The sequence below is a fragment of the Chiloscyllium punctatum genome, chromosome 27, assembly GCF_047496795.1.
Source record: "Chiloscyllium punctatum isolate Juve2018m chromosome 27, sChiPun1.3, whole genome shotgun sequence".
Taxonomy (NCBI): domain Eukaryota; kingdom Metazoa; phylum Chordata; class Chondrichthyes; order Orectolobiformes; family Hemiscylliidae; genus Chiloscyllium; species Chiloscyllium punctatum.
The window spans coordinates 8,729,429-8,754,627 of record NC_092765.1 but is presented as its reverse complement, the minus strand read 5'-3'; the positions used below and the strand labels follow the sequence as shown (position 1 = coordinate 8,754,627).

Sequence of the window (25,199 nt, the reverse complement as noted above, 5' to 3'; positions counted from 1 at the left end):
CTTTGGACTGTGGGAGGAAACCAGAGCACCCGGAGGAAACCCACGCAGACACGGGGAGAATGTGCAAACTCCACACAGACAGTCGCCTGAGTCGGGAATTGAACCCGGGTCTCTGGCGCTGTGAGGCAGCAGTACTAACCACTGTGCTGCCCATAAATGAAACATCTCTGCAATACATTCACAGGGAAGAACCAACCTGCCTGGTTTCTTAAAAGATGGCAAGAAAGAAAATTAGGGGCTTGAAAATGTAAATCCTCTCCTCAGATTGGAAGGTAAAAACATGCAGTGACAATAACAGTCGTGAGGGAGTTACAGATTTTGAGAACTGAACACATGGAAGGATAATAAGTGATAGGTTTTGGCAGGCAAGATCATAACCAGCAGAGACAAATTTAAAATCACAAAGAACAAAAGGTTCACAAAATATTTAGAATGGGGTAATTAGATGGTGGAATCCTCTGCCATAAATCGACAAAAACAAGACCATGAATTGTTTTGAATGTTAATTATACAGTTGCTTGAAACAATGTGGAGAGGGGATGGGATTAAATTAACCTGCTCAAGTTCATGAAAACATTGGTAGACTTAATGGATCAAACAGATCATTTCTGATCTGCAATGTTGCGTGAATTCAGATGTGTACAACATTTAACTCTTAAAAGATTGTCCTCTGCTGCTTCTTCCTGGCAGCAGAGGGCAGAAGTGAGCTGTCAGTGGAGATGCGGAGAGCAGAAAACACACTGTACATTCGATTCTGGGATTTGTTCGTACTATCACTTTTGTGAAGTAGGAAGGAACTAACCAAACAAAGAACTGTTGGAAACCTGAAACAAAAAACAGCAAGTCTGGCAGCATCTGTGGAGAAAAGCAGAGTTAACCTCATCCAGTTCTGACAAAGGGTCACTGGACTCGAAATGTTAAATGTTTCTCCCTCTACAGCCAGACCTGCTGAGTTTCTCCAGCAATTTCTATTTTTGTTTCAAATCTCCAGTGTCCGCAGAAGTGCTCTGTTGAAAATAATTCCACTCTCCACAAATACTGCTAGACCTCCTACATTATTCTGTTTATTTCAGATTTCCAACACCCACCTTTAATTGTTCAACAGCCAGGTGAAAACAACTTTACAAATGGGAGACCAGAAACACTGGTCATTGGTCAGTCACAACAGGATACTGGTCTTTCTGGCATCACACATAAGAGTCCAATTCAGATGGTTTATGGACGGGGCATAGCAACCTCACTCATACGGAAGTGCTTGATCCAGAATGACTCCTGGCAGGGCCACACATGACAATATTGTTGGAGGGGAGGAACCAAAGTACAATCCAAACAAAGTCCTCAATGACCATCCAGGTAGTAGGTTTCCATGCAATATCAATGGCCTCAACTCTCAGGTTTGAAACTCCTGATCCCCAATGCCAGCTTACTGGATGAAGGCTGCCCACGACCCATCCAACCACCCGGGATGAAGGCCAGGCCAGCAGGAGGCAGCCTATTGCGAGCCCTAGGCTTGGGGCCTACCAGAAAATGGAGGGACCTGTGAGACATGCCCCAGGAGGAAGAGCCAACATGAAACATCCCAGACGCCATAAGATACCTGCCTGACGTGAAATCTCTTCTTCCTCAGGCAGCTGAGCATATTTGACATCACAGCGAATACCCATGTCAACTTTTATTGGAGTGCCATTGACAGCATTCTGTCTATCACTACCTGGTATGGCAACTATTCCATTACAGATCATAGACTGTTACAGAGAGTGGTGAACTCGGCCCGGACAATCACAAGGGCCAACCTCCCATCTGTAGAATCCATCTCCCAGGCCCGCTGTCAAGGAAAGGCTGCCAGCATTCTCAAAGATCCATCCCACCCTGACGATGCTTTCCTACAATCTCTACCATCGGGGAGAAGGTACAGAAGCCTGAACACATGCACCAGCCGGTTTTATAACAGTTTCTACCCTACTGTTGTTAGAATACTGAATGGACTCTCAAACTCATAACATTTGCCTGTACCCGTTTTTGTTTTTGCTGCTGTTCCGCCTATTATTTACTTCTCTATGCTAATTAACTCTGTGATCTGCCTGTATTGCTCACAAGACAAAGCTTTTAACTTTGTCTCAGTACACGTGACAATAAATTCAATTCAATGAAGACTACAGTAGGGAAATCCCCAGTCATCCAGGTTTCCTTGCCATTGGAACTGGACCTACCTTCAGTCAAGATTCATGCCTGCTGCTATCAAACAACCTAACAACATTAAAAGAGGCCTTACACCAGGTGCATACCAATAACTGCAGTGCTGGAGAAACTCAGCACGTCTGACAACATCTATGGTAACAGAGTTAACATTGAGATCAAAACGACCTCTGCCAAGTTCTGAAGTCACATCAGCTTTGAAACGTTCACTGTTTCCTTTCAATACAGACGCTGGCAGACTAGCAGAGTTCTCTAATATTAGACACTCTATTTTCAAAACATTTAGACTCAAAACGTTAGCTTGCTCACTCCATGGCTGCCTGACCCCTGGGATTTCCAGCATTTCTTGTTTCCACTATTTTCTGCACAAAGGCGGTTTGACCATCGACTGCAGATGCTGGAAACCAGATTCTGGATTAGTGGTGCTGGAAGAGCACAGTAGTTCAGGCAGCATCCAAGTAGCTTCGAAATCAACGTTTAGGGCAATGAATTTCAGATTGGAGGGTTTTTTCCTCAGCCGTCAGCAGATTTTGAAGAAGAAATTAATTTGTGGTTGACATTTATTGTCTTGGGAAACTATTCCAGGAGAGTGAAATGTTTGAATGAGATTTAATTTATAAGCAATTGTGGTTTTAATTTTGGCCACTCTTTATGGCTTCTAAACACATGCCAAGTTTTATTTTGCCCAAAGTCACTTTCACTGCAAGGTCTGATGTGATAATGGGCAAGAATTAACTCCACCTGATAGGTTTTCTTTTGGAGAATGTTCTTTGCAAAGAATTTGAGAGCTGCTTTTTTTAAATGCACCTCCAATAGGCATGAAGTGGGATTTGAACCAAAACCTCAGACGCAGCTGCAGGACTATCATCCAATTAAAAACCCAACAGCTCCTACATCAAAAGCATTCCAGAGTGAAACGCACATGGTCAGATTTCTTTGTGGCTGATTATCTAATGAACACCACCATGAGGTAGCGGAAAGCAAACAAGTCATTCTCAAGCAATGCGATGCAGCTGCCTAGATGCAAAATAAAGTAACCTGAGAGATAGTGTTTTAGTTTGCCCTAGCAGCCTAGGCAAAAAGGAGCCTGATGCCTTGCGTCATCCTCCTACCCAATCCCAGTGCAGGACACAGCCCCCACCCCACCAATGGGCCAACCTCCGACACCCATTGCAATCTTCTTGTTAGTAGCATGCAGAATGTAGTAACCTGCTCTTGTCACAGCCAGATGCCTTCTCTAGCCATATCTGCACTTGCACAACTACCATATTGCGTTATGGATAATCAGTCCACTTCTTTGCACAATACTGTAATCTTGCTTCCCTGTTAGAAGGACAAACATATTAAACAGAAGCACAGATAAACCAATTGGCTCAAGTCTGTTCAATAAGGACACAGTTAAGTCAGTCCTGAAGAAGGGTGACACCCAAAACGTCAACCTCTCCACCTCCTGATGCTGTGTTCTCCTAGCCTCCTGCCAATCTACTGTGGATTCCAGCTACTGCAGTTTTTTTGTCTCCCACCATTCAATTAGACCATGGATGATCCGTTCATGTTTTGAATTCCACATTCCCATCTATCCCTCCTCATCTTTGATAGTCTAACAAGAACCTTATCCAACTCAGCCTTTAAATTATTGAATGACCCCCACACTTCCACTGTCTTTTGAAACAGAGCTCTAAACTCGTACAATCTTTTGAGGAAAGATTTCTCTTCATCTTGGTCCAAAAGGGCAACTCCTAAATTTAAAACAAAGCTCCATCCTTCTGGACTTTTACCTTCCCAAGAACACTGAACATTTTGTACACTTCAATCAAGTCACCATTCCCTCTTCTAATCTCCAGTGAAAACAAGCTTGTCCAATCTTTCCTCATAAGACAACCCACTCATTCTAAGTATCACTCAAACCTCAGTTGAACAGCATCCAACGCGTTTAAATTCTTCCTTAAATAGGAATCCAAACTGCATACAGCATGAACATATAATTTCACAATCAAACACAGGCAGTATCCAGATTGCGAATGAGTTCTATTATTTAGTCTGTATGCAAGTAGTTTTGTACACAGAACTCCACACAGGATAATATAAAAGGAGCCATTCATAAATACAGGAAATATTCATATGTTGAATCGTTAAAACTACGCCCTTGTTTGATACCTCATTCCTAATTATGAGCGTGCATAATTTGGGGACCTTCTATACATTAAAATAAGGGTAGAAAGAATTGACTTGATAGGCACTGCCGTTCCATGAAATTTAAAACCATGATTGCAAAAACTAGCTCAAATTAAAACGACAAATTTAAAAGATAGTCAATACTTGGCATTCAAGATTTTGAGACAGATTTCACAAATGCCAGAACTACATGTTCTGGTGGACATCCTGAAACTAGATGAAAAAATGGGAACCTAGTTGTGATTTCTTTCCCCTCAACAGAATTGAGATTTAATTGAACTCATTTGGGAGCCTGTACCCTTAAATCATAAGGATCTCACATTTAATCCTTGATCTCTACACAAGGCAGCAACAAATTGGAATCCAGCAACAACTTTTGCAAATGGAGTGGTGCAGAGCCAGAGAGACATAGTACTCAGAACTAGACTCCAGGGTGGGGCAATTTAAATATAACGGGTAATCACTACACAGAATATCTAAACACACTCAAAATGTTACAAACTATGTTAAATGTAAAGTAGCTACCATGAAACAATTGAATTACTAGCTCTTTTAATGATGTTTTCCAAAAATGTCTAACCAAACCACCCAGAGTCTTTTTTTAAAACACGAGTACAGATTTTAAAGTACTGTTTTTTTTCAAAATAAAGAGCACGCATTGTTTTTAGAGACAATCTACACAAGAAAAAAGTTACAAAAAATATTTGCAGAGGCCAAGCATACACAGGTTTGTTAATTATACACATATGGTTACAGGTGTACTTGCAAAAGTTCTTCTGGAAATATACACAAGGCTTTCTGTAAATGTACATCATGAATGTAGTGTTACATTTCTATATTCAAACCAAGAAAATTGACAGTATCATACATTCACTTACAAGTAGACAAAAAATGCAAAATACAGGTATCTTCTGTACAAAAAGGGTAGTCCACACTTTACAAGATGAACAGGAAGTTTCATTTCCATGGTAACTAGGGATTCTGTTGCTATGCACAATTTGTTCTACTGTCACAACAAAAAAAACATTACAATATTTGTAAAAGTTCTATGTGAACAGAATATTAATTTTCCACAACATTTATAAAGGAGAGACTACTGTTCCATCGAGTGACAGGTTAAAAAGAAAGCAAGTGTTTTACATTCCCTAAGCTGTATAAAGATAGAACATTTTCCTTCAAAAATTTACTTCTGATTGAAATTTACATTGTACAATACTATATGCTAACGACAAAAGGAAAAAATGTGAATATACACTGAAATGCACATTTTGTCTTATTTTTGTTTTTCAAAGGGTTAAAGTTGGTTCAAACTTTCCACATTTACATTATAGAGGTTTACAAATGTACAATTGTACAGTCAAATTATGCTCCACTACTAGGGTACATTTTAGATACAGATAGACATCAATTTGCCAAAAAAGGAAAAAAAACTACAAATATATATGCAAAGTCTACAACAATTATACACTACATATTTATAAGCAAGACCAAACATTTGGTTGGATTTCATTTCTTTTGTAGTCTTCCTCATGCTGAACATCTGCAAACAATGCAGCCACCTTGGCTTGCTTGCATTTTCTAAAAAAAATGGTTTGTTTAAATCCGTACGCCTACCTGTTGAAGGAATAGAAGCAAGCTGTGGACCCGAAAAATCTCTGCATGGGTACACAAAGAACAGAAATTCTATTCCATGGTTGAGTTCAACATGAAAGAGAACCAAACAGCACATCTGGAATTGAAAAGGTCAGAAGGCAGGGAAGCTGGGAGGCAGGGGCACTCATGCAAATCATAAAAACAGAGCAGGTATTCAAATTTAAAAACACCTACGGGGTTAAGGGAAATCATCAAAAAAAAAGACACTCAAAGTGCCTGTTTAATTAATTATTTCTTTTACAAAATAACTTTCATTTTAAAGTTACTTGTTATATGTTTGAAAACCTGTGGAACTGATTTAAATATAAATCTGCCAAATAATTGCCAAGAAAAGCTCATGTCCATAATGAAAAAGATAATTACAAGTAGATTTCAATTTCTTGCATATCTGACTGTCACAGCAGGAGTACATTAGAACTGAATCTGCATGTAACAAGTCAGATTTCACCAAAAAACACCCTGAACTTTTCTACTTTTTTGTACATTTAAGGGGGGGGGGGGGGAAGGTGTGACAAAAATATCACAATTTGGGTGTGACACATACTTTTTTTTAATCTTAAACCTTATGTACAACTATTTCTATACATCACTGAGACACAGTAGAAAAGCAGGGCAGTGATCAATTCTAAAAAAATTAACCAAAAAGAGTGTGAACATCTCCTGGAAAAAATAGGACTTTGGGAATTGCTAAGCATCATATATATATATACATACATAACAGGCTTAAAATAAAATTTATAAATGCTTTCACCGAGGATACTAAATTGGTTTGCTTTTGCTAGCATGTTATGGCAACCTAAAGCCAAGGTGTGTGTGTGTTGTCGTTAAGAGCCTGCAGGATAGAGGATTAGGCTGCTGGTTGTTACATCAGTCAATCACATTTAGTCCCCCAAGTAAGGTGAAAGTGGGAGGAGGAGTTATTCTGCTTTAGGAAATTCACATTTACAGCATTCCATTGGGTGGCCCACCAATTGGGCCCAGGTCCACTCCGTTCTTCATGTAATATTTTTCGAGTTTGGCCAAGATATGCTTCCCATAGGTGTACTTGCGAAGGGTTGCAATGTGAGGTCTGATCTGGAAAGTGATTTAAAACAGCAAATTAGCACCATCACTGGGGCAAGGAGATTCTCTTATCAATTTGATGGTGTTACTGACTAGCTTGAAGTAAATCTCCCAGGCTATGAACCATTTTAGCTGGGGCAAAACCCCTGCCAGCCAACACTTTTAGTTACATTACTCAGTAGAAGTTGACAGTAGATGTGTTAAGTGAATCACCACAGTGCAATCTGACCCATAGGAGAATGCAAGCTCCTGCAAGAGTTTCCGAATTCAATCACCAGCATGTGCCAAAAAAGGCTTGTGCCATCACTTGAGTCATTAATAACCAGTGAAGCACCCAATACATCACCAAATTCCAAACTTACATGAATGGCCTTCTTGTAAAATAGAAGATACAGAACAACTATTTAAAATACAGCACAGCAATACAATGACCCAAACATGTCTACAACTCAAGAGGCTGAAACTATTGCAAACATTTATAACAATGCAGCAGAAATACATTTCCTTTGGTAGCTCGCTTGAATAAACAATGAGCTGTTGAGGCACGAAGACCAGGTGACACCAAGCTCTCCCAGAAATGGCTAATCTGTGCTTAGATAGCTGATCTCAACCAGGAAGGTAAAATGCATTTCAGAAACAGGGTTACATAGCTAAAGATCCCTCTCTTCTGGATGAGGACTGCAAAAAGGAACAGATCACCCTTGCAACACAGGATGACTCAGAATGTTATATCCATCTGCATAACTGCTACACTCAAAATACAGACATAGTCCTGAACACCAAGTGAAACATGCAAATTAGCAGCCACAGGGGCCTCTTACAGTAAGATTTTAGTGACAGAAAGTTTCTGGGCTGACTCAAAACAGAGATAGGTTATAATAGCTTTCATCTTTGGGCTATTTATCAGCAAGTAGCAATGCTGAAGCAAAAACAAAACACTGCTGCAGGATCAAGATGCTTTAACAGCCACTCTCAGTCATTAGCTTTAGAAAGATTCAGTAAACAGAAGCTGGGTGTGCACATGTTTTATCTCATCTATCTAGATCAGTGTTTTAAAAAATCTTTTTACTGCCTGGTACCCCAATTAAATTGTCTTGAGTATCACATTTAGAAAACTGTCCCTTAAAAGCCTCATGTTCTAACAAAACCACATTAGTTAACATCGTGTCATTATGTACAGATACATAAGGTAATGAAACCACATTCGTATTATGAACATGGACTGAAGTAGGGGATAAGTTCTGGTTTGTCTATCCCAATGCCTTGATCTCCTGCCTTCAACACTGCTTCAACTGGTACGCCGGGGAACACACCTCCTGCAACAGTAGTGGATTCACCAACCTTAAGGGCATTTAAATGGTCATTGGATAGGCAGAAGGATGAGAATGGAATAGTGTAGGTTAGATGAGCTTCAGATTGGTTTCATAGGGCGGCGCAACATCGAGGGCCGGAAAGCCTGTACTGCGCTGGAATACTCTAACTCAGGAATGCAACTGATCTGGACTCATGTGTGATGAAGGTGAGTGCAAGAAAGTTCATGGTAGTCAATATACACTGTACAGAGCACATCGGGAAGAAAATCACTGGGGAGTTGAAGTGCCTGGGGCTTTTCCAAACTTATCTTCATTTCCTCTTTCTGAAGCATTCACAAGTTGAGTCATTCTAACATAGTCCCCTCCTTAAGATGAAAGATGGTTTGAGACAGCGCACATGACAATTGCATTCAGACTGTCAGGAAGCTGCCATTCAGGTGTGACATCATCAGCTGCCATGTTAAACTTGATGAGTAATTAGGTGTTAAATCATACATTGTCAGTGTGGCACTCTCAACTGTACACCAGCACACCCTGACGTCAAGCCCGTGCAAGTGCCTTACGCACGTAGGCTATCAAAGCAATCCAAAATCCATGAGTATTGTCACTCTGTAAGGGTCTGTTCTCTAGATTTAGAGAAATCTGACATCCCCACCTTACTACTTAAAATGTAAAACACCTCCTGGTATTATCCAAAGATATGTTCCAGATCCTCGCCGTGATGTACCTGACAGATATCCATAATTAATTAACTTGACATTTAGTCAGTACTCAACAGTCAAAACATGGTGCTGGAAAAGCACAGCGAGTTAGGCAGTATCTGAGGAGCAGAAGCATCGATGTTTCGAGCATAAGTCCTTTATCTTGGGGGGGGGATGGGGTGTGTGTGGCACGGGGCTGAGAAATAGGATGGGGAGGGGAGTGGTGGAGGAGACAAGGTACCTAGGAAGGCAATACGTAGATGAAGGTCTGTAGTCCTCACTTTCTCCTATGTAATCAGTCCTGTTTGTGGTACTGTGTTATATATAGTCTGTTGACCAGTCTCCTCAAATGACTTATTACTTACATTATACATTAAAAGATGTGAAAGACATTATTTGTCTGAAAATCTTTCCTCTGAAACAAAATCCAGAGGATTTCATTTCAGATGACTAAAGTACCACCACTCTTTTGTGGTCGTTCAACTTCTCCTCCTTCAAAAAATCTCCATTTCATACTTGTGCTGCAATATTGGGAATGTGTGTGACACACAGTGCAACTGAAGATTCAATACCGTCAGAAATCACATCACCTCAGCAGTTTCACTAAACAGAGCTCAGAATTACAGCTTTTGAGAAAAATGACAAGACTGGCAATTAGACAACAAACCAAACAGAATAACAATCCCTCCAAGCATCTACTCCCTCCATCACCGATGCTCAGTAGCAGCAGCATGTACTACCTACACAGATGCATACAGAAATTCACTAAAGATCCATAGACAGCACCTTCCAAACCCACAACCAGTTCTATCGAGAAGGACATGGGCAACAGATATATGGGAACATCACCACCTGCAAGTTCCCTTCCAAGCCACTCACCATCTTGACTTGGAAATATATTGCTGCTCATTCACTGCCACTGGATCAAAATCCTGGAATTCCCTCCCTAAGGGCATTGTGGTCTACCTACGGCAGGTGGACGGCAGTGTTTCAAGGAGGCAGCTCACCCCCACCTTCTCAAGGGGCAACTAGGGACAGGCAATAAATGCTGACCAGCTAGTGTCGCTCACATCCCACAAAGAAAATTTAAAAAGCAGGCAGGGAGACTCAAACTCAAAGTTCCATCCCATTTCTTTTCACTGCACATTTAGTTCTCCAGCAGCAGTATGGGAATACCTGGCATTTAGCTTCATGAGCATTTTTTACTGAATGTTTCAGGTTTTCGTAAGCTGTTAAATCTATGTTTCTTTGAATTGTTCATTTGACACTAAAATTACTTCTTGTACTCTTTTCCCCACATTTTATGTAAAGGAACATAAATTCCATTAAAAGGCCATTTGACAAAAGGAAGCTTTTATAATTAGTTCTCTCCTGCAATCTCCCGCAATTTCAAGATGCAACATTCCAACAATGCAAAAGTGCTTGTGAAACCTACCTTGTGCATCACAATCTTGCGCTGGGCTGGTTCTGCCACATCAATCATCTTTTGTACCACATAGTTTGCGTACTGATCCTTCATCATAGTGTATAAGGCACTGTGAGGACCATCGTTAATACTGCACACTTCATCAATCAGCAGAGCTCGTTCAGCACGAGAGGCGTGGGTCACACATTTCTCAACAACATTGCTGAAAAAACAAAGAGGTGTCATGATGGTGATAATCAGAACATTCTAGACCCTTGTGTATGCTCAAGACCCTATCAGGCTACTCAAAATTGTGATGCACTTTGCTATGCAGCAGAGAGAACCAAGTTCTCTTCAGATAGTGGGTTGAATTACAGGCATGGGAAAAAAGATCTGGATGCAAAGTGAGGAGAAAATTATTACAGATAGATGGTTATAGACGCTCAAGCGCGCACCACACAAGAAAGGTGATGGAATCAGATATCACAGCAACTTTCAAAAAGCAACAGAATATGTAACTGGGGAAAAAATAAACTGCATTGTTATGGGACAAAGCTGGACAGCTCTTCTAAAAACATAGCACATACACAACAGATCACATGGCGCAATTTGGCATGACTGCACCCCATGAAGGTGACTACCACGAGAGGCCGAGGGCGAAATTCTGTCTAAACTACGAATCGCCCATTTAGTTTAAAATGTTTTGCTCAAATGTTTGAGACACAACTGTCTAAACTTCTGAAGTGAATTTGGAACAGCACTACACAGGACACAGAAAACCAGATTTTGGTGTGACAATATGCCAAATTCGTTGTAGACATTGATGGTCATCTCAACAGTATGCAGAATCTATAACATTAACCTGGGTGGGCGAAGGGGGAGATGGAGGAAGAGAAAATATATTTCACATTGAAAATAATCAGTAAACTGTCAACAATTGATATTTATTTTAGCTTGTGTAGCAGTGCATCTCTGGTTTTGAAACTTTTAAGTACCACTCTGCCCAAAGGTGAAGTTGCCAGGAATACCTAGCAGAGGGCAGCTGAAATTTGCTAGATAATCATTGGCATACATAAACAAGGCACACAATTAAAGAGAAAATCAACAGAAGGCCACTCAGCCCTTCAGTCTGCTCAGTCATTCAATAAGAGCATGGCTAATCTGATTACCCCACAGTCCAATCTGTCCCCACCTCCAGTAATACTCTTGCTTATCAAGAATTTATCTCACTCTATTTTAAAATTATTCAAACATTTGACTTCACCGTTTAAGGAACAGAGTTCCAGAGACTCCTGAACTCCAGAAAAGTATTTCTCATCTCAGACAAAAATGGGAAATCTTATTTATAAACAATGACCCTCTATTCTTTATTCGCTCACAAGGAAACACCTTTTCCAAATCTTGCTGCACGATATCAGGTGGAGTATTGACTGCTCGGTGTCTGGCTGCTGCAGAACGTGTCCCCTATGGTCAGAGAACTAAAGTCTACCTTAGTGCTTCAACCAAGAAACACAACTTCAAGGCAACTGTTAGCCTGATCAATGTGCAGAAAGTCAGACCAAAGAGGAGCAAAAAGCTGGACAAATTGGTTCAGAATTACAAGTAAACAATACTGAAATCCAAGGTGCCCTAACTCATCCAGCTTGCTGACCAAAATATGAGCTAAATACAAGACCACTGGTATCCATTTTCAACAAGGAACAGATGGATGGCCATTTCCAAAAGTGGGCAACAACCTGAACTTTATGAAGTCAATGTAAACTAGTGGGCCCGATTAAATAGGAATACAGCCTCAACGTACGATATGGCAAGACACTCAAACATCAGCGACCTGGTTTGACGTTTGACTAACCCCATGTTAGAAGGGACTACCGAAATGTCAAGAGATACCTGGCAAACTTGTGCTGGCTCAGAGCCAAGACATTTCCTCTGATTTCAGATACAATCTTGCTCTTATCTTCAGGGCGGCCATGTTCCAGGACATGTTGAATGACGTAATTCCCGTACTGGTCCTGTTGGGATGCAAAGCAAAGAGGTTGAATTAATATCGGATTGGAAGGTCATAGAGATGTACAACATGGAAACAGCCCCTTTGGTCCAACCCGTCCATGCCGACCAGATATTCCAACCCAATCTAGTCCTACCTGCCAGCACTCGACCCATATGCCTCCAATCCAGACACTTCCTAAATGTTACCATTCTGATAGATATCTTTCTTGGGTACTAGTAGTTTGGAGCAAGGCTACTTTTTAAAATATACCTAGCCTGCATTTGTCAGGTCCCAACTGTTTTTTGATGAAGAAACTAAAATGGCATTATCCCAAACTAATTACACAACTCTACTTAGAAGAAAAATCTAATCAGAGGCTTAGTTGGAGATAAATACTATTTATAATGATGTTCTAGCAATCGACTCCACTTGGCACTTGAGGCAGGAGAATATCCCAAACCTTTAGAAACAAACCATGGGGGCTGGGGGTGCAAGATCAAGACAGTGACTTTATTTCCAATTCACCTTAAACATACGTAAGCATTCTTAAACATACCCTAGACATCTTGGCATGTGGTGAATTCCCTGTCACAAACCAAGACTCCTTTCCAAACAATATCACCATCTGCCAACAGTCCCCCTTCCCCACCCCAAATCCAAACTCTGACATAGTCCTAGCTTCTGCTGAGCACTCGCATTTGTGCTGTGTTATCAAGAGGAGAGTCTAAGTGGAAGGATGACCACTATGAAGTGGGCATGGTGACAAAATTTAAAAGCAGTTTTTTTTATTCAATAGCATTAGCCTTGTAAACATCTTTGTAACATTCTCTGCACCCTGAATATTTGGGGCTGGGTATGGTGAAAATACTAAGCAGGAAGGCACTTGTACGAAAAAGACAACTGTTCAAACTTATAAACAAGTAAGGGTAGTTTTCCAATCACCTATGAAAACAAAACACAGCTATGTCGTATTAAATTCTGAAAACCTAATCAAATATTTCTACACTATGTAGAAATGTTTCAGCTGAACTTGAACATTTAAAAGCACAAAACCAACAAACACTGGTGACTACTGCTGTGGTCATAAAACAGCACAAAGAGGGGAAAACTATTTAATCAAGTTCACTGGGAAAACAAACAATAATGACAGGAAATCAGTGCTCCCAACGCACTTATTGCGAAAGAGTCCAGAGTCTAGTTTCTCATCCATACACAAGGATCGCAGATATTTTTGCAGACATGAATTAAATATTCTTAGGCCACTTGGAAAAATGTTCCAATGCATCAGGTAAGGATCTATTCTTTGGCAGAATTGGCATTTTGTGGCATTTCTCCTAGCTGCAGACAGAGCAAAGGGTACGTTTACAGAAGAATTAAATAATTCTTTGTGCTGTTGTGTGGAAGGAGCAGGGGAAGAAGCAGAACTTATAAGTCATAAAACAGCCATGTAATTTTATAGTAATATAATTAGTGGGCAACAGGAGACAAAATAAGGATAGATATTTGATGTGAAAAGGGTGAAAGGTGGAATAGCCCCTTATTCATATGCACATTTGAGAATTAAACTGAATTTAATGTTGATGCCCAGATTTTTCTTGATTAAATGATTTTTTTTCACACCTCAAAAGGCCAGTGTCCCGAAACATGAACTCTGCTTCTCTCCACACGTGTTGCCTAACCTGCTGAGTGTTTCCAACATATTGTTTTTCAGATTTTCAACATCTGGAGTATTATGCCTTCATAAAAAACATTTCTTATACTGCATCAGCAGCAAGCTAAATGTCTGATCTATTCTTTCATGGGATATGAGCATTGTTGGTCGACACCCCTACTTGCTCAAGTAATCACCTTCTGGAACTACTGTCGTTTGTCAGGTGTAGATCCATCAACAGTACAATTAGGAAAGGAATTCCAGAACTCTGACCCAATGACAATGGAGGAATGGTGTTGAAGTCCCAAGGTCAGAACGATGGCAGCTTGGGGGAAACTTTTGCTGATGGCCCTTCAATAATGGAGGAGCTATAAATGGTACTGAAGCTTGTGCAATCATCACTGAACATCCACACAGCTGACCTCATAATAGAGGGAAGGTCCCTGATGAACCAGCTGAAGATGTTTAGGACAATAACAATTGCCTGAAAAATTCCAGCACCAATGTCTTGCTGGATCCAACAACCACAACCACCTTTGTGTCACTTTGACTTCAATGAATGGAAATTTCCTCAATTCCCATTGCCTACAATTTTGCTCAGGCTCTTTGCTGCCATGTCATGTCAAATGCTGTTTTAGGTCAAGGGTTATTCCCACCACCTTGGCCCTGGCATTCATCTGGTCTGTCCATGATTGCACCAAGACAGCAATGACGAGTCAGGTGACTGTGGTGGAATGCAAACTCAATAGCGCCTAATGGATCAACAATCTTCACACTTCTTACTGTTAACAGCAGCTCTCAAGAGTTGCTGCATCCTAGGAAAGTGAAAGTTGCCATAGTCTCAGAGGACCACAGGCTACTCTCTCATTAAAAATACATGACTGGCAGCACATTTAATTTGAGGGTCACCACATTCAAGTGAGAAGTGAAGAAAGCAGAGCCATGATAACATCAGCCAGTGTGGGAATTTAACCTGTCTTTGTTGGTGTCACTCTGGATCACAAACCGGCCAGTCAATGGAGCGAACTTAACTTGCAGTAAGGAGTGAGGGTATGTCGCCTGTGCTTAAAAAAACAAGTCAGTGTTCAAAGCTGACAAGTTCCAGTTATAACAAGCATATACTATAGCACTGTTTCTTGACCTGTGACACCACAATCAATGCATCACAGGTTCAGTACAGTGCATTAGCAGAATTAATAGTAAAACAGGGTGTATGGTGTCAATATATGAAATTATGCCAAATTTACCTTAGAAACTTCAAATTTTTTTCTATTACTGAAGGTATTTAGTAACATTCTCAAATAATGCTAAATGAAACATTACTTGCAAAAAAATTGCACAAAGTAGTACTGACTGAAATATTCAAAAGAGAACCATGATGTATAAAATTAGTTAAGAATTTAATAATGACAGTATAATCTTGGTTGAAATAAAACCGCTGCATCAAATGGCCATTCTGTTGCTCTCTAACATCAGCCTTGATGTAATTAGCATTAGTCTGTCAGACTCTTGTGGGTACAAGTGCCACTCCACAATCCTGAGCATTTACTCTCTGATGGCAGTTCAATGAAGCATTAACAGAATGCTGCACTGTCAATGGTGCCATCCTATCCAATGAGATATTAAAGCAAAGCCTGTCTGTCAGCTCAGGTGAATGTGAACGATCCACTGGTTCGATTTGAAGAGAACCTGGGGAGTATGAGCCTTTTCCAAGAACTTTCCAATAATTAGCCCTTTTTAAACAATACCACTGGCCATTATCTCATTGCTGGTCAGCATGGAGACTAATAGTATGACTCGGAGTGCAGAGCTCTTGCATTTCAAAGTGAATCAGATGCCACTGTTTGCCTGGGATGATTCAATCAGCAATCGCAACAGTGTTAAGTGTCACTTCTTAATCCATTGCCTAGCCCCACAGTCCAGCACAGAATGTAAACCGCTAGCTGCCTCAGTGAGAATGAGGATACAAACCTGAACTAACTGTTCTGTATGTTGATGAAGCTCCTCTAGGATAGGCAGGGTCTGCTCGGGCATGCAATGCTCTAAGATCCGCTGGATAACACGGCAGCCATAGGGGTGAGTCGATAGGGCAAACACCTGCAAATGAAACCAAAGAGGTCAACAATGAGCTTTTAAAAGGGGCGGGGGAGGAGATATTTTGAAGTAGTTTGTAAAATAAACTGATCATGTCTTCAAAATCTTAATCTTGCGCAGTGTGTTATTTTTGGACTTAAATCTTAATGTGCTATCCCAGTCCACAACTGTGGATTCAGTGCCCACAATCTACACTGCCACTACTCTGGGCTTGGACAAGAGCACACGAGTAAATCAGTGCAACATTGCTCATAAATGCTGGATGACGAGAGAAATTGAGGGTTTGGTTAAGAAAAAGGAGGTTGCATATGCCAATGTAGACAGGAGAGATCAAATTAATCCTTAGAAGAGTATAAAGGTAGTAGGAGTATATTAAGGGGGAAATCAAGAAAGCAAAAAGGGGACATGAGATAGGTTTGGCAAATAGGGTTAAGGAGAATCTAAAGGGTTTTTATAAATACATTAAAGGACAAAAGGGAGAGAATAGGGCCTCTCAAGGATCAGCAAGGCAGCTAGTGTGTGGAACCGTGGGAGAGGGGGGAGATATTAAATAAGTATTTTGCATCAGTGCTTACTCTGGAAAAGGACATGAAAGATACAGAATGTGGGGAAGAGACGGTGACATCTTGAAAAATGTTCATAATACAGAGGTGGTGGTGCTGGATGTCTTGAAATGCATAAAAGTGGATAAATCCCCAGGACCTGATTAGGTGTACCCTAGAACTCTGTGGGAAGCTAGGGAAGTGATTGCTGGGCCTCTTGCTGAGATATTAGTATCATCCATAGTCACAGGTGAGGTGCTCAAAGACTGGAGGCTGGTTTAACATGGTGCCACTATTTAAGAAGTGGGGGATAAGGAAAAGCCAGGGAACTAAGACCGGTGAGTCTGAAATTGGTGGTGGGCAAGTTGTTGGAGGGAATTCTGAAGGAGATGATGTATTTGGAAAGGTAAGGACTGATTAGGAAGTGTCAGCATGGCTTTTGGCGTGGAAAATATGTCTCTCAAACTTGATTTGAGTTTTTTGAAGAACTAACAGAGAGAACTGATGAGGGCAGAGCAGTAGACATGATCTATATGGACGTCAGTAAGGCATTCAACAAGGTTCCTCATGGGAGACTGGTTAGCAAGGTTAGATCTCGCGGAATACAGGGAGAACTAGCCATTTGGATACAGAACTGGCTCAAAGGTAGAAGACCGAGAGAGGTGATGGTGGGTTGCTTTTTAGACTGGAGGCCTGTGACCAGTGGTGTGCCAGGTCCAAAACTTTTCATCATTTAGATAAATGGTTTGGATGTGAACATAGGAGGTATATTAAGTAAGTTAGCAGATGACACCAAAATTGGAAGTGTAGTGGACAGCGAAGAAGGTTACTTCATAGTACAATGGGATTTTGATCAAATGGGACAATGGGCTGAGGAGTGGCAGATGGAGTTTAATTTAGATAAATGTGAGGTGCTGCATTTTGGGAAAGCAAATCTTAGCAGGACTTATATACACTTAATGGTAACGTCCTGGGGAGTGTTGTTGAACAAAGAGACCTTGGAGTGCATGTTCATAGTTCCTTGAAAGTGGAGTCGCAGGTAGATAGGATAGTGAAGGTGGTGTTTGGTATGCTTTCCTTTATTGGTCAGAGCATTAAGTATATGAGTTGGAAAGTCATGTTGCAGCTGTGCAGGGCATTGGTTAGACCACCTTTGGAATATTGCAATTCTGGTCTCCTTCCAGAAGGAAGGATGTTGTGAACCTTGAAAGGGTTCAGAAAAGATTTACAAGGGTGTTGCCAGGATTGGAGGATTTGGGCTACAGGGAGAGGCTGAATAGGCTGGGGCTGTTTTCCCTGGAGTGTCAGAGGCTGAGGGGTGACCTTATAGAGGTTTATAAAACCATGAGGGGCATAGATAGGATAAATAGACAGGATCTTTTCCCTGTAGTGGGGAAGTCCAGAACTAGAGGACATAGGTTTAGAGTGAGAGGGGAAAGATATAAAAGAGACCTAAAGGGCAACTTTTTCACTCCAGGGTGGTGTGTGTATGGAATGAACTGCCAGAGGAAATAGAGCCTGTGGGCGGCACGGTGGCATAGTGGTTAGCACTACTGCCTCACAGCGCCAGAGATCCGGGTTCAATTCCCACCTCTGGTGACTGACTGTGTGGAGTTTGCACGTTCTCCCTGTGTCTGCGTGGGTTTCCTCCGGGTGCTCCGGTTTCCTCCCACAGTCCAAAGATGTGCAGGTCGGGTGAATTGGCCATGCTAAATTGCCCGTAGTGTTAGGTAAAGGGTAAATGTAGGGGTATGGTGTGGGTTGCGCTTCGGTGGGGCGGTGTGGACTTGTTGGGCCGAAGGGCCTGTTTCCACACTGTAAGTAATCTAATCTAATCAATTACAGCATTTAAAAAAGCATCTAGATGGGTATATGAATAGGAAGGGTTTAGACGGATATGGGCCAAGTGAATGGGACTAGATTAGGTTACGGTGTCTGGTTGGCATGGACGAGTTGAACCAAAGGGTCTGTTTCTGCACTGTACATCTCTTTGACTGACAAAATGGACAGCAAAGTAGCATAACTACTCCAAAAATGCAACCAAAAGATCATGTGAACTTTTGTTTGCTTTTGTTTTGTATTATAAATCATAACATCTAACTTGAAACATTCCAATTCAAGCTATTTTTGGTTAAAATAAAAACAAAAGCAAAATAAGTCAGTAACAGAGGCAGCAGAGATGGTTCAACTCCTGAATTATTTTAAAGCAAATGCCCTTTGCTGCAATTGGAGTACGGATATTATAATAAGTTTCACTGCCTCAGGGTTTCCATATTTGAGCATCAGTGTTAGGCAAGGACAGAATTATGTTAATGTGCGATGCTCCCTAAAGTTGAATATTATAATGATCGTGTGTGTATGTTCATACAAAAGGAATGAGCAATGAGCTAAAGCACCTACATGACCACGTCCCAATACACTTAAATGCAAGGGAGGATTAAAAATAGCCAAAGTCTCTGATCAAGTCATACCTGCCCTTGGAAAGCATCAATGATGAATTGCAAGGATTGTGGCTGTACACATTCAATACACTTCTGTACCACGTGGTTCCCATTCTGATCCTTGACACATTTTAGGACATGTCCATCCAGTTCCTTCACCATTTCGTTCTGTATACAATAGGGGAGATGCAGACAATAACACTGATAAAGTTATGCTTTATATTGGACATTTTCTGCTGCATTATGTCAATGAACCAACTCATTATCACTATGCAGAACTTGTATGTCATCCCCTTTTGAACCACTGTATTGACATTTTACAATTCCATTCCTCAACAGAAACCTACCCTCCACACCTTAAAATCAATGTCAATAATATATGGCAAGGCAAGATTGTGAAATGCACTCCTTATAGCTGAATGAACATTTAAGGATACATAAACTAAAATGAATATTTCCAAACACCTCATTCAAAACTCAGCTCTCCACTAGCAAAGCTGACACGGTCAAGGGTAACAATCTTCTGGAAAGACAGCGGATATTTTATACTATGACACAGAATATGTTGTTGAGTGGCTATACGTCTGCTATTCCAAAACATAACATTAACTAATATTTATTTCTATTTAATATATAAGTGTCAAAAAGTTTTACATATTTCAAACATAGCCTAGTTCATGGAATCTTGCCTCAAAAGTTAAAAACATATTTACAGACAAAAGAACAGCAGATACTGGAATCCAAAGTGGATAAGCAGGAGGCTGGAAGAACACAGCAAGCCAGGCAGCCTCAGGAGCTGGAGAAGTCAACATTTTGGATATAACCTTCTTGATGTTATAACAGAAACGTTGACTTCTGCACCTCCTGATGCTGCATGGCTTGCTGTTTTCTCCAGCCTCCTGCTTGTCTACTCAAAAGTTACAATGCAAGGACTCAGGACTCCTTTATTAAAAAAAAATCTCGGCTGACACTTCAGTGCAGCAAAGAGCTTCTTAGGAGTGATGAATGATCTCACTGCATTAGTTAAAACAAAACCAGGAGAGTTACCCCTCGTGTCTGGCAAATCAGCAACACTAAAATCAGATTGCTTTGAAAGCTTGCTGTGCACAGATTGGTAGCTGTGTTTCTAACATTACCAGGGTCTGCACTTCAGATGGACTTGACTGGGTGTCTGGGTGTTTTTGGATGTCTGGTAGTCATGGGAAATGTTATGTAAACGCAACTAATTTTTTATTAGAAACTTAAACTAATAGCAAAATTACATCGGAGAAAATATTCTGATAAAACCCCTAGATCCACGACATGACTAATTTACAGTCCAAAAATAATAGATTTATGTTGCAATTTGGAAAGTTTTTGTTCATTGAGGGGGTTGATCACTGAGGCATGTAGAAGTGTCTGCACAAGAATCAGCTACCAGGGTTAAGCAGGAAGAAAATTAAACTAGTTAGTGGTAATCAGTAAAGAGTTTCTGCTAATCCAGATGATAAAGATACAGAAAGTGTCATGTCAGAGATTATAAACACATTAATAACACAAAATAGAATGGGACTTATAAAAGTCAAAATGATTGAATGAGGAGTTTTCTGAAATATGGAAGTGTATACTGGCATCTGTGCTTTCAGCTGCCATGGCCATAATCTCTGGAGTTCACTCCCTGAACCTGTTCACCAATCTTTCTGGACATTCATGAGAACCTTCCTCTTTGACTTAGTTCTTGGTCACCTGTCAAGGTCTCATTTGGCTCGATTTCAAATTTTGCTTTCTAATACTAACGTGAGGCTTCACACTACGTTAAAGTTACACCAACGGAAGTTACTCCTGTTGAAAAAGAAACAGAGTTTCTACATCTGGCATGGGAAACAGATCAGGATAACCGGCAACCACAAAGAATGGAAGTTAACATTCAAAACATATGGGGCACAAAACTGGAAGACTAGGTGAAGTTCATTTCCAACATGGGAAGAGCAAATTACTCCAGATGCTGGAATCCGTACTGAAAACAAACGTTGAAAATCACATTGAGTCAGGCAGCATCCATGGAGAGAGCAAACTAACACTTGAGTCTAGATGATTCTATCATCTAGACTGGAAACTTTAGTTTGGTCTCTCTCCAGGGATACCTCCTGACCTACTGTGATTTCCAGCATTTTTTGTTTTCACTTCTAATATTATCGGCTGCATATAACAGTTTAGAAATAATAATGCTTAGAAATACTTTTATTAGTTTCACAGTTAATACTATTTCTTGCATTCCTTTAAAGGTTTACTGGTTAAGGGAGAGACAACCACAATAGCTAGTAAGGCAGTAATTCCCACAAAGTGCCTGCTCAGAGATTAGGAAAGGAAAGAAAATCTAGCAAATGTGTCCTGACTTAAGGGAGTTTGATGAGACTGAAGAATACTGTCGGGAAGACACAACAAAGGTATTCAGATAAATGAACAATAATGACAATACACAGGAGAAATGCTGAGATTCTTCTCTGTACTATATAGTGCCATAATAAAGGCTGGAAACCCAGCTGAATCCTCGGAGTTCAAAACATGTAAATAAAATCCAGATTATTTTGCAACAAAATTGCATGCATACTTTTCTGGATAAAAATGTTACATGCATGTCATTTCGGAAATGAACTTTGCCATTACAGTGTTTGTCCCTTGTCAGAAGACAGCAAAATTTACTCTCAAGTGGCTGCTCTGCAAAAGTGTATGGATGGTGAGTGTTAAATTGCATTCATATCACAACTGATACGGACACGTTTTCCTTTTCTCGCAGGGGTCAATGGAAGAATCCTTGCAAAATCTTCCCCGTCCTTAGACAGTGGCACCCATGGCACCAAAAACAATGCTCGGATACATGGGGCAGTCCTTGAGTCAACTAAGCTAGCAGAGACCAACAAGCAGCGTCCAACCCCGGCAAGTAAGGACTTGAGCTAACTCAATCCTTTTTGCCCTTGTGTTTCTGATTTGTCCTGTTAAATTATTTGGGGTTGGAGGTTTTTTACCAATTGCCTCCTCAGTGTGTCATGGACCAGGTCAGACCTCCTGAAAACATTTCAAGAAAGTAGCCCAGACCCTAACTTTGCCAGTTGTCTTAAGCAGATGTATAGCGGATATTCCAGGAGGGATGCAGCTGGTCAAACCACTTATGTGTTAAAACAAAACAGAATTTATTTACAAGATTACCAAATGCAACACAAACAAAAGAGAACAGAATACTGTATAACTTAACCTATCTGAAAACACAACAGATTATCCCAACTTAATGATGCTGCTCCAAATATCTGCAACAATCCCCATAAACACCCCTGGGCACAAAAGGAAAAATCAAACAGAGAGTCTTACAGGAGAGACGTCAGACAAAGTACCAGCATGGACCTGTGTCTTTGGGTCCAGCAGCTTTTACATTTGCCTGACTGCTTTCAGTTAATAGCCAAACCAAACCAGAGATACGCTGAGCTGAGAGAATTGGCCATTCCCCTTTCATTATACAATTCTTTTTAAATTTCAAAGCCTCTTGCCCAAGGCAGTATCTGTTAGCCATAAGCAAACTGGCCCTAAAACCCATCCAAACTCAGACTTTTCAGAGCCTGTGCTTTTTACGACCTCGCTGGAAAAAATAGCCAAGAACACCATAACCTTGTTAAAGGAGAATCATCATCACAAGTGGATAACTTCAAAATTTAAATACTAAATTGCACCTACAACTTGAGCTCTAAACAAATGAGGAGCAAAACAGATTTTCCTTTCATTTTTGACCTAAAAAACTTCACTGCACACTATGCTATGTAGACAAAGACAAACATTTTACCCTCTGCGTAAGACTACCATGTAACCATTTCAATTCAAGCTAAATATGTTATTATACTAATGATGTGAACGTGTTGGGGCAATAATTTTGCAGTGGACAGATAACACGAGTTCAGAGCACAGCAAACAGCTACGTACTAAACAATAGAGGACACATTTGCATGTCCACCTGCCAGCCTGAATATGAAGTGATACATGTTGCTAGCACAAATGAGAGCCTCTATATGCCAAATAGCACAATTTTGAAGTGAACACAAGAGAGATCGCGGTGCATTTCTGCACAAATCTGTGAATGCACAATCAGATCACAAACCAGGTAACAGAAGATTTAATATCTGGATTTTAGTACAACAGCCAGGAGGTTACGTTAACCACGTGCAAAATACTTGTTTGGCCTCAGCTGGAGTACTGTGTCAAATTCTGGGCACACTTTAGGAGGGAAGTGAAGACTCTGGGAAAGGTATGGTATTACTGATACACATCCAGAGGTGAGAGTTACAGTCATGAGGATAAATTAGAGAAACTGGTCTTGTTCTCCTCACAGCAACAAAAGCTGTTTAAAGATCACAAAGAGCTTAAATATAGTTAACTTATTTCCAATAGCTGGAAGATCAATAACCAGAGAAATGAGATTTAAGGTGACTGGCAAACAGACCAGAGGTCACACGACAAAAACATTTTTATGTAATAATTTGGATTGCACTGATATAGGATGGTGAATACAGATTCAGTAATAACCTTCTAAAGAAACCTAGGTAAATACTTAAGGTAGAAAATAAGTGCAGGGATAAGGGGAAAGGGTTGGACTAAATAGATTGCTCTTCAAGAGTCAACTTGCAGATTTAGACTAAATGGCCTCCTTCTATACTGTACAATTCTGTAAATACCAAAATATAACAGTTAGCAAACACAAAGAGAGAAACCAGAAGTGGTGTGACAGGCCACTCAAGAATAAGTCTGTGAGGATTAGAGAAAGATCAAAATTCTGGAAAAAAGTTTTGCTGGACTTTCTGCTTGGATTTCAGAGCAGAGATATAGAGAGAGAAGTGAACCTGTACTTTTTAAAATGGAAACTATTTTGATAGTTGATATGAAGCAAACATATTAACCTTGACTAACCAGTGAACTCTCAATAACAAAAACAAAACTACTGTCTGAATCAGTTTTGCAAACTGCCCAGAGAAGATTTCCTATTTGGGTACGGTCAAGCAACGTTCACTGGACTAATGCAGAAGAGGTCCAGAATGATGGTCTGAGAACATGGATTCAAGGCACAACATGACAGCTGCTGGTAATTATATTCAATTAACAAACCCAAAATTATGCAGAATTCACAGGGCATGAGATGATTATTTAAAGAGGAACAATTTGTGGAGAACGGAACTAAGTCATGACACTCATTTGGAGATATGGCGTAGGCAGTGGTGGGCCAAAAGGTCTCTTTCTCCACAGCAACCATTCAGACTGTGCAGTCTAGGATTTCCATTCTGACAAATTATCGGTCAGAAAAGTGAGCAAAGTTCACTAATATTCTAATATTCACAATTCTATTTACTTCCAACATTTGTTTCGTGGTAGATCACATGTGAAATGGCTGATATAAATACTTTAATCAAGTGTTCAAAAAACAAATTCATTCTTACAATGATCTGCTGGTCTGGGGGAATAGATTCCAGAGCCTTCTGTATCACACGACAACCATACATCTGCAGCGCCAAAGACAGAACATGTCCACGAATACGTTGAGCTAATGCCAGCTTCTGATCCAAGCTTCCAAACTAAAGAACATGGAATAGGTAAATTTTACAGAACAAATTCAGTCACCTACATGTTTTTACAGAGAACCGCACAGAATCTACAGCACAAACAGGATGTTACTATCCTCCATACAGGCCTCCTTCCACATTATAGCATGTAAGCCTATCTGCTTATCCATCTACAGGTCATTCTGCTATAGTGCACATTTCATTAATGTAAATTCACTGTAACATGACTGACAAACTGGGGACACTGTTTCTAAAGCATGAACTTTTCAAACATGTATTGGCTATCATGCGATTCAAGCCCCATTAGCTTAAATGGTGTGGCTATTGTGCGGTTTTCTCATAACGCAAGATTGCACTAGCACAGAACTATGGAGTTATAGCAGAACCGACTGTATTTGTT

At 40.5% G+C, this 25,199-nt stretch overlaps 1 protein-coding gene and 1 non-coding gene across 9 annotated transcripts in view; both read right to left on the bottom strand.

Moving 5' to 3' along the window:
* Nucleotides 1–4,906: 4,906 nt before the first annotated feature.
* The window catches only part of LOC140453394 (pumilio homolog 1-like), a 163,610-nt gene continuing 143,317 nt past the window's right edge, over nt 4,907–25,199 (bottom strand). For all 8 annotated transcript variants that reach the window (XM_072548016.1, XM_072548015.1, XM_072548018.1 and 5 more), the window contains 6 exons: nt 24,677–24,811; nt 19,254–19,391; nt 16,118–16,243; nt 12,396–12,517; nt 10,536–10,728; nt 4,907–7,098 (listed from right to left, as the gene is read on the bottom strand). In XM_072548016.1, the coding sequence (XP_072404117.1) occupies nt 6,967–7,098; nt 10,536–10,728; nt 12,396–12,517; nt 16,118–16,243; nt 19,254–19,391; nt 24,677–24,811 (846 nt within the window). In that variant the 3' untranslated portion in view covers nt 4,907–6,966. The remainder of the gene's footprint in view (nt 7,099–10,535; nt 10,729–12,395; nt 12,518–16,117; nt 16,244–19,253; nt 19,392–24,676; nt 24,812–25,199) is intronic.
* On the bottom strand, nt 15,197–15,329 carry LOC140453758 (small nucleolar RNA SNORA76). The gene has a single exon (XR_011952493.1). It is a non-coding gene; the product is annotated as a small nucleolar RNA SNORA76 (small nucleolar RNA).